Source organism: Apium graveolens, chromosome 1 (genome assembly GCF_009905375.1).
Source record: "Apium graveolens cultivar Ventura chromosome 1, ASM990537v1, whole genome shotgun sequence".
Taxonomy (NCBI): domain Eukaryota; kingdom Viridiplantae; phylum Streptophyta; class Magnoliopsida; order Apiales; family Apiaceae; genus Apium; species Apium graveolens.
Genome location: NC_133647.1, coordinates 193,931,466 through 193,942,179, shown reverse-complemented (window position 1 = coordinate 193,942,179; position 10,714 = coordinate 193,931,466). Strand labels below are relative to the sequence as shown.

At 45.4% G+C, this 10,714-nt stretch overlaps 1 protein-coding gene across 1 annotated transcript; it reads right to left on the bottom strand.

The window, feature by feature from the left end:
- Nucleotides 1–5,552: 5,552 nt before the first annotated feature.
- On the bottom strand, nucleotides 5,553–6,445 carry LOC141714507 (uncharacterized). The gene is made up of 2 exons (XM_074518024.1): nucleotides 6,087–6,445; nucleotides 5,553–6,033 (listed from the first exon to the last, which is right to left on the bottom strand). Exons 1-2 carry the CDS (start codon nucleotides 6,443–6,445, stop codon nucleotides 5,553–5,555), a joined length of 840 nt encoding a protein of 279 aa, XP_074374125.1.
- Between the last annotated feature and the right edge of the window lie 4,269 nt (nucleotides 6,446–10,714).

Genomic DNA, 10,714 nt, shown 5'->3' with positions numbered 1-10,714 from the left:
TGTGTATATATCTGTAATTGGGTCATATTTTGCTCCTTTTATTCCATAATTACATATTTCTAGGTTCATAGAAAAACCTCCCTCAAATCGATTACAATCGATTGAAATTCCACTACATTGTAACCGTGTTAGACACGCCTTCCCGTTACGGCGCGTCCTGTATCTCCTAATTTAAGACATGTTTAAGCTGTCCCAAACAAAGGTAATACAGGGCCAGAGACTTATTAGGACGCGTCACCATAACACGTTCTTAGCGGTAAATTACTAGGACACGTCTTCGAATACCTCTAGTAGCCTCCTTCATTATCAATCATTCATTTTCCTTTTCTTTCCCCTCTGTCTTTTCTTCTTTCTTTTCTTTTTTATTTTATTTATTTATTTATTTATTTATTTTTTGTGGACGCGTCCTTAAATTCTTGTTCATTCTTTTGCAGCTAGAGGACGCGTCTTCTTCCTCACCTTTCCATCCGTTCAAAGTTCTCAACAAACGCCTTGGAATCTATTCCCCGCACCTCATCTCTTTCAAACCCAATTTCCCTGAAATTCACAGGACGAGTCCCTTTATCGAAGCAGAAAGACGCGTCTTCGACTCTCTTAAATCAAAGAACTCCATAATGTCGGATTCCAGTTCTGATTCCATGGATCATGTCCCCATAAGCTCAAGAATGAAAAAAAAGGGAACTAAAAGAAAAAGAACCCCAATTCTCCATGCTAGAGCCGCCATCGAAGATTGGACGGACGATGAGATTATACCTACCACAAGCCAAAAGCCCCAAGGAATAGTTGTTTCAGACGTGGACGTGTCCCATTCTCAGGACGCGTCAGCCTCCCAAGGCGCGGCTCCTTCTCAGGACGCGTGCCCTCTCAGTGTAAGCGAATTTGAAAGGAGGGTTCCTGACCCTGAGACATACCCTGTATCCCCTTAGAAATCTGATTCTCCCCTAGAACATTGGGAACCTTCAGATGTTGAAGTAGATTGTGACTGGGCAAGGCTTGGTACCCTGACTGAGGGAGAGAAAAATGCCAGAAGGAAAAAAGAAGGTAAGCTAGCCTGCGTAGCTCTTGATTCAACTGCAACTGACTTGGAGATCCAGTGGCACATGAAATATTACGACATGGAGGGCATCTGGGCGCGCCCTCTTCGAACCATGAGGCCACATATCTTTAACATTGGGAACCAAAGGATCCCCAGAATGGTTTTACTCCAAAGTTGATTTCTCTAGGCGTGGGCGCGCCCTTGCACCCATATATCAAAAAGATCTTGAAATGGTATGACGTCACCCCAATCCAACTGTCTCTAAACTCATATAAACTAGCTTGGGCTTTGTTCATGATGTACCACAACCTCAGACTGGGCGCGCCCTCCATGAAGGAATTCAGTTTTTTTTACAGCATAAGAAAATCAATCCCTGGTTATCACTTCTTTGTTGTCAACAAGTGGCTGAATAGAAAGGGATTTAATGAAGGCAAGATCAGCCACGAAAGGGATTGGAAAGAACCTTTCTTCTATATCTATGACGTTAAGAGATCCCGAGTTCATTTCAACCTAGAACCAAGTAGGTGATTTCCAAAGCATGTCTTCATATACTGGACGCATCCTCCGAAGGGGGCGCGCCCTCTCTTGCTTATTTTTTTAACAAATTTTTTCCTCCCCTTCTAACAACTTATCACTATCTTTTGCCTTTAGACAAAAGAGTTCAGAAGGAATTGACAGGAAAAAGGAAAAAGAGAGCAAATAAAGTTTTTCAGTATGCAGAGAAACACTTTAACCTCAAGGATATGATCACAGAAGACAACCTCAAGCTGGTGGGTGCGTTATCATCCCGGGTTGGCTCTATCTGCAAGTTTCGTGAATTTCATAACGGCAAACCTGTTCTCACAACCTCAGAAAAAACCAGAGGCCTCAGCGTCGCGGAGGTGATCAAGATTAATATTAGTAAGCAATTCAACTTAGAACAAGGTAAGTTTAAGTGAGGGAGGACGCGTCATTAATATTGGACGCGTCCACAGCTATAAAATTAGCTTCCCATTCAAAAAATATCAACTTACATAAGTTTTACGGGTGTTTCGTGCACACACATCTCTAGAGTTGGGCGCGTCCTGGACGGCAAGACGCGTCCTATGACTTATGCTTTTCCCATAACTCGTTATAGTCTTCATCCTCAGATAGGGCGCGCAATATATATAGGACGCGTCATCCATTATTTGACACATACACGCATTATTCATGTTCTACACTTTCCTTGTCATATTGTCAGGTTTTAATTGTCATCTTTTCATGGACCTTCCTTCTTTTTAATGTATGCACTGATAATTTTAATATCATAATATGAGCGCGTCCTCTTACCTGAACGCGTCTTCTTTATTTCACTGACACCTATCATGTTTTTATCACAGATATGGCCTCTCTTCCCAAAGGATTCACAATTGGAGCTTCCAAAAAATTGAGAGCCAAAAAACCAACTCATGTGAAACCTGATCTCAAGGCTAAGGATCCTACTCCTACCGTGACACCTTCCCCTCCGCCAAAAATCATCGATACCACAGTACTGGACATCCCCGAGAAGGAGGACGCGCCCTCAAAACGTCAAAAGACTGTCCCTGACGACCAGTCTTTCGTTCTCAGATACCTGGGCGCATCCTCGGTAGGTGACTTTTCCGAGGATGAAGTCAGAGATTGGACTTTCAGGACTGAGCAACAAACAGAGGAAGCTATGGTCAGGGCTTCAGCCGAGCTTCACTTGCATGCCAGGCAGAGTGCGAATATGTCTGCAAGGCTCAGGGCGCGTCTTTCCTTCACTGATGCTGCCAAGAGCCAAGCTGAGGATAAGGTAAAATCTTTGGAGAAATACATCAATTTGCTTGCCCAAGAAAAAGATGCTGAGATCAAACGCCTGGAGGGGGAGAGGGCGCGTCTTGAGGCAGAAAAGGCTGTGTTGGAAGGCAATGTCTCCTCTTTGGAGAAAACGATGGACAGTGTTATCGTGTTGAATTCCACCATGCAGCTGGAACTTGACACTTTGAATGATGACATGCTGCATGGATGGACGAAGGAGAAAAAGCTAGTTTACCAGCATGGCTTCTAGGCTGGGTTTGAAGAGTGGTGCTCTGGGTTTATTGCAAATGACCCAGAGTATACCTTTTCAAAGTTTGATGCAGACACCCAAATATGGGTCAAGGATTTCAGGGTCAGGGCCGCAGATTCTATCAAAAGCAAGAGGATTTTTCTGGGCTTAGAGGAAGAGGACGCGTCCCCTGCTCCTGCTCCGCTTCAGACTCAACCTCCCACTACGGACGACCAAGATAAGCCTCAGGATGCGCCTCCTGCCTAGGACGCATCCTATGCAAATTGTACTCTACTTGACCTATTTTAAGGGTGCGGGCCCCTTGAAGCCTTGCAAATTGTAGTGACTATTTTTAAACTTCATTCGCTTGCACTTTTTTATGAAGCCTCTCTGCCTTACCCATGCATATTTTTACTTAAGTATTCTATTTATTTATATGGGCGCGTCTTGTGTTGAGGACGCGTCATTTTGAAATATTGTTGTTATCTTTTCTACTATCATAGGTCAAGCAAATCTCCATTGTGGGCGCGTCCTTTCTAATTGAACGCGTCTTTGTTTGTTTTGGAAAGCACATGAGCATGGCATTATGGTGTACCTATGTATTTAGTCAAGGCACAAAGCACAATGGGGCGCGTCCTAATATTTTGACGCGCCCAGCCTTTATCTTAAAGAAGTACTTCGTCCCTCAGGGTGGACGCGTCCTTAGTAAGGACTTGTCTTCCTTTTTTAGTTTGCTTTGTCAAAATTAAAGAAACATTCAACTGAAAGAGCATCAACCAAGATAACTTGGGCGCGTCCTTGGAAATAGTACACACTTCAGTTCCATTTTTACTTGAGTGTTGTTGTTCCTTTTGACAGCCACTACTTCAATTAACATCTGTATAGAACTATCACTCAGGGCACGCCCTATGGCTAGGACGCGTCATGCAACCAAGCAAACCAAACAAATGACTTTTGTAAAAATTCAAAATTTTCATTTATAATACGCTCTGGTGTCAAAAGTGCACCAGTCCCACGGCTACTATGCTCTGTGGGGAAATTATTTCGAAAAAATGACCCTTCAACTAGTTCTAAGGTAAGTAGTACATGCACTACCCCCCTAGGCTATAAGGAATTTATTTAATTCTAGCCTATAATCCGGGCATAGCCCTAAATATATAATAAAAGAGGTACGTAAGGGGCCAAAGCCGCGCCTTACTGGTAATACTTTCGGAGATGTTCCGCGTTCCAAGCTCGCGAAACCAGCTTCCCTTCCATATCTTCAAGGTGATAAGTCCCTTTCCACAAGATGGCCTTTATTATGTATGGTCCTTCCCAATTAGCTCCAAACACTCCATGTTGGGGGTTCTTCGTGTTGGGCATCACTTTCCTAAGTACCAAATCTCCCACCTTCAGCAATTGTCCCTTTACCTTCTTGTTATAATACCTTGCGGCACGTTGCTGATACGCCGTGAGCCTTAGCTGAGAATTTTCCCTTGTCTCCTCTAAGAGATCCAAATGAAGCCTTAAATTAACCTCAGAATCTTCCTTTCTATAACGATCTCTGCGAAGCGATCCCGATCCAACTTCCACATGGACCATAGCTTCATAACCGTAAGTCAGCATGAACGGAGTTTCTCCCGTAGTAGATCGTGGCGTAGTGTTGTATGACCACATTACCTTCGGGAGTTCTTCAGGCCAATTTCCTTTACGTTCTTCCAGTTTGGCTTTGAGGGTATGCTTTATTATTTTATTAACAGCTTCTGTCTGCCCATTGCTTTGAGGATGATAGACCGCTGCAAACTCCTTCTTAGTTTTCAACTCCTCACATAGTTGTCGCAACTCCTTGCTATCAAATTGCTTTCCGTTGTCAGAGATAAGCTTGTGAGGGAGTCTAAACCTGCACACGATGGAGTTGAAAAAAAAATCCCTAATTTTCTTTGCGGTGATAGTAGTCAATGGCATAGCTTCCGCCCATTTAGTAAAGTAATCGATCGCAACCACTGCATACTTGACGTCCCTTTTAGCTTTAGGTAATTCTCCGATAAGATCGATTCCCCACATGGCGAATGGCCATGGGCTTACCATAGGCATCAAGAGCGTTGCCGGCATAGACGAGTAGTTTACAAAGCGTTGACAGCGATCGCATGCCCTGACAAAGTTTGTAGGATCCTCTTTCATCGTAGGCCAATAATACCCTTGGCGCAAAACTTTCATTGCCAACGACCTACCCCCCGAGTGATTGCCACAGATTCCCTCACGTACTTCCCTTAGGATGTAATTTCCTTTTTCGTCAACACATCTAAACAGAGGTTGATTGAACCCTCTTTTGTACAGAACTTTGTTATATATCACATACCTTGCAGCCTGATAGCGGAGTCGGCGGGCCTTAAACTTATCCTCGGGGAGTGTTCCCTCGCGAATGTAAGCCAGAATGGGCGTCATCCATGTTTCCTTGGGAGCCTCATCCACTTGCATGATTTCTATCTCTGGGATACTAGGAATTTCCTAGATTTCAAGAGGGATAATTCCTAACAACACAGCCTCTTGTTGCGACCCCATTTTTGCTAGAGCATCTGCGTTACTGTTCTTCTCCCGCGGAACACATTCCAACCTAACTTCTTTGAACATTCCAATCAGGCGCTGTGTACATCTCAAGTATAATTCTGTTCGCGGGCCTCGCGCTTGAAATTCCGTGTTCACCTGATTCACCACCAACTCTGAGTCACTTCTTGCAATTAGGTTTCGCTTCCCCATTTCCAAAGCAATCTTCAGGCCATTAATCAATGCTTCATACTCCGCATCATTATTCGTTGCATAAAACTTGAAATGAATTGTGCTCATCAGATGATGGCCTTCGAGAGACACAAGTACTATACCCGCACCTGCACCTCCATTGTTAACTGCCCCATCCACATGCAAAATCCACCAGGGATGTGGAAACTCCTCCACAGACTCCTCCATATGAGTAGGATGAGTGTCAATAAAGCTTTATCATCAACTTCAGAATCAAATTCCAACAAGAAATTAGTTAAGGCTTGCCCTTTAATCGCTGTCCGGGGAACATATTCCAAATCAAACTGTCCCAACTCCACAGCCCATTTTAGCATTCTTCCTGATGACTCTGGTTTATGAAGGACCTGTCGTAGCGGGTATGCCGTACGGACTTCAATTCTATGGGCTTGGAAATACGGCCGCAATTTTCTTGATGCAAGAATCAGGGCGTAAACCAATTTCTCCATGCTTGTGTAGCGAGTTTCAGCGTCGTGCAACCGCTTGCTCACGTAGTAGACTTGTGACTGTTGCCCATCTTCCTCTCTTACCAAAACTGCGCTGATCGAATATTCAGACACTTCGAGGTATAGTATTAGAGATTCTCCATCCAATGATTTTGACAGCATGGGAGGGTTTCCCAGTTGCTCCTTGATTCTTTTGAAAGCCTCTTCGCATTCTGACGTCCATACAAAGTCTTTCCCCGCTAACTTAATTGCCTTGAAAAATTCCTTGCATCTATCGGACGACTTGGAAACAAATCAATTTAACGCGGCGATTCTCCTAGTCAAACTCTGCACCTGTTTCACATTGGTGGGTGAATTCATATCCAACAATGCCTAGATCTTTGCGGGGTTGGCCTCAATTCCCCTATGGTTGACGATAAATCCGAGAAACTTGCCCGACTCCACGCCAAATACACACTTTTGTGGGTTTAATTTCATGCGAAACCTCCTTAGGATGTCAAATATTTCCAACAAGTGCTTGATGTGGTCATTTGCCACCTTAGACTTTACCAGCATATCGTCCACATATACATCCATGGTTATCCCGATTTGGTTCTTGAACATCATGTTTACTAACCGCTGGTAGGTTGCGCCAGCGTTAATCAAGCCAAACAGCAATCCTATGTAACAGTATAACCCTCTGTCAGTAATGAAGGATGTATGCTCTTGATCAGGGCCATATATCGGAATTTGATTATAACTGGAGTATGCAATTATAAAACTCAGCAATGCATGCCCCGCTGTCGCGTCAACCAACTGATCAATTCTTGGGAGCGGGAAGTTATCCTTTGGATAGGTCTTATTGAGATATGTCCTCCAGCAATGGATTTGCAAGCCATTCAGGGTAGAACGATTCTTTGATTAGCCCCACCTCCAATAACCGGTCTACTTCTTCTTTTAATGCTATCGCCATTTCCCCACTCACCGGGCGGCGTTTTTGACGTATGCCTGCACAATTCGGGAAGATATTCAACCGGTGACACATTACTTCTGGGTCGATTCCTACCATGTCCGAATGACTCCATGCAAAGACATCAAGATTCGCAATTAAGAAGCGGGTAAGACTTCCCCTCGTTTCATCATCCAACTGGGATCCCACTTTTAAAACCTTATTCGGGTCATCTTTGTCAACTAGAATAGATATTGTGTTTTCGGCCGGTCCCGTCTTTTCGGCGGGCATAGGGATCCTGGGATCTAATTCGAAATCAAAGTCTCGGGGATCTTCGACTTCTACTTTCGCATCTGAGGGCGCGTCCTCATGAGTGGGAGCATCTTCCTCAAGACAAGGCATAGTTTTGTGTAACGCAGGTGAAGAGGGTGCGTCCTTATTTGGAGGAGCATCAACCTCAATTCCATTTTTATTCTTCAAGGGCGCGTCCTTCTTTTGAGGAGCATCCACCTTGAAGTTATTTCCGAAACCTTGCAAAATCTCACTTCTTCCTTCCAACTTTTCTCCGTTAACCTCCTTCTGTATGATCTTCTCTGCATGGCTCGCCACCACTTCTTCCACGCTACGGATCCTCGAAATATTCTCCATCGTCCGAACAGAGTTCTCAAAGACATAGGTTTCTTCCTCTTCGGGGCCTTCTACGAAATAGTGGGCATGAACCTCTCTGATTGGTTTTGTATGAATATCCTCTACATCCTCAAATAGAAGACCCTTTCCTTCGTACCTTCTCCTGCGGAATTCTTTAACAGCCTTATGGTAGCAGTCGCGTGACTCATACTGCGACCCTCTCAGACTGCCAACTCCATTTGGTGTTGGGAACTTTATCATCAAGTGATGTATCGAGGTTATCACCCTGAACGCCCGTAACCAAGGTCTGCCGACCAACATATTGTGCGCGGAATCCTGATCCAGCACTTTGAAGTCTATCATTTGAGTGACTGACAAAGCTCCTTCCCCAAGCGTGACGGGAAGTCTGATCGAACCTATAAATCTCACTGTTTCCCCAGTAAAACCATAGACGTGCGCATCTTCAAAATACATGTCGCTATCCGGGAAACCCAATTTTTTGTAAGTGATGTAGTACAAGATGTTCGTGGAACTCCCATTGTCCAAAAAGACTCGATGTACATTCATTGCCCCAATAAGCATGGTAATCACCAGCGCATCGTTGTGGGGATGATGTACCCACCTTGATTCTTTTTCCTTGAACGTAATATCAGCGGACTCTCCCTTAAAGACCTTCGGAGGTCTGTCTTCTAAGCTGTGAATGTTGGTGAGCGGTGGATGTCGCGCTTCTCTCGCGTTTCTTTCTAGTGCTCGATTACTATCACCAACAAAAGGGTGTCCTCCAAAAATTGCCCTGATACTGTCAGCCCTCTGAAACTTAACTTCTGCTATTTTTTCAACATCTTCCACCTGCGGGGGCTGTCTTTCATCCTTACCCTTGTCATCGATTCCCCGGCGTCGCTTCACCTTGTCAATCCATTCTCCTAGGTATCCAGCTTTGATTAATTCCTCAATTTCATCTCTCAGGTGACGACACTCGTGGGTGTCATGGCCGGTAGACTCGTGATAGTCACAATACTTCTTTTTGTCTCTGCTCTGCCATGAAGTTAGATGGTCAGGCTTCTTGAAGATTCTTCTATCCTTATTTACCTCAAAGATATGAGCAATGGATGCCGCCAGCGGCGTATAATTGCTGACCCTCCTCTCGTAGTTCGATGGCGGGCTCCATTCTCTCCGCGTGTTCACGGTGTTCACTCTATTGGGGCTTCTGGCATTCCGCCGATAATCTGGGCTCAAGGATCTATCCCTTCTCTTGGATCGCCCCTCGGAGTTATGTGCGTTGTCATTCTTTTTTGTTTCTGCAAGCGACTGTTCAATTGCTTTGAATGATTCCACCTGCGCAAGCACGTCAGCTAGAGACACATGGTCTTTCCCTTGCAGGTGCTTCCAGAAATCCGTTCCCACACGCAATCCAGCTATAAGAAGTATTTTTAGTATCTCATCAGTTGCACCCCTCACCAAAGTGGATTCTGCGTTGAACCTTTTGAAGTATGAGGTTAAACTTTCTCCTTCCTTCTGCTTCACATTAGCTAGGGTGGTAACAGGTGGTGTGTACTTCACTGCAGCTTGAAATTGTGTCAAAAACAAAGTTTTCATCTGTTCCCAGGATGTGATCACACCTGGGCCCAGTTTCTGGAACCACTGTTGAGCGCATTCCCTAAAAGTGGCCGCCAGAAGACGGCATCGAGCCAAATTAGGTACTTGATATACATCCATTTCAATGTTAAAATGCCCCAGTAATTCCACAGGATCAGAGTTCCCATGAAAACGCAAGTCATTGGTTGTATTCATGTATCATGCGGGCAATTGCGCCTCCCTCACAACAGCAGCAAAAGGAGAAGGAGCTTGCGCAGTCGCCGTTACTCTTCCTCCCTCAAGATGGTTGAGCAACCTCTTGAGATCGTTCACATTAAACGTCCCTAGCTACCCCAGGAATGGTTTGAACATTAGGCAGGGGTTGCTCTGCGACTTGCTATAATTCCCCTTGATTACCCCCCGGGTGTGGCGGTGGATCTCGCCGCCCCTCGCCCTGAGTTTGCGGCTGTGGCATGTTACCATCTTGGTTTTGAGTATTTTCCCGCACACGAGGTTCCTCTTGACCGCGTCGCGGAATTTCATCATTGTTTTGCATCCTTAATTGAATTCGCCCGTCGTCCTGGTCATGAGGACGCGCCCTGGACCCATTACCTGTAGCACTGTGGGAAGCTACGGGAATAATGGCAGGGGCTTCTTCAGCGTAGGGTGCTACATCTCTCCTACCATTGTAGGGTGCTCTTCCGTATTGATATTCCATCCTTCCTCGTCCATTCCTCTGATATCCCCGATAGTAATTCCCGGGCCTTCCTCGCGGAGGGACGCGCTCGTTCTCGCGGTGCCGCGCCCTATCATCCCTTTGGAATGCAGGGGGCACACGCGTTGTGTCACGGGGCCTCGCTTCTCCGGCGTTTCCTTCCTTTTGCCATTCTACCAGCAACATCCTCAAATCATCGTCTTCCAACCTTATACCAAGCCTCATTTTCAAGGTTGAAAGATCCCTTCCTTCCTCATCTTGATTTTGAGTGTTCTCCGCACGACGACGCTCGTCCATCGTACGCCCAGACCTATGTGGGAGTGGCACCACCTGGTTACCAAGGCGAGGCATTTCCCTACCATCGGTGTCTTCATCAACAAGCTCCACAATAGGCTCTACATTATCAGAATATTCCAAGCGCCGTGGAGTGATTCGCGGGTTTTGCCCGCTGCCTTGGGTGTCTCCTTCAACTACTGGCGCTTTCCCCACGGCATGACCGTGACGGGGAAAATGACGACCTCATCTCGTCCTCCGACGCTCCACCGTATTCAGCCTTGAGTAAAAATTGTTAAGAGTATCCCCCATG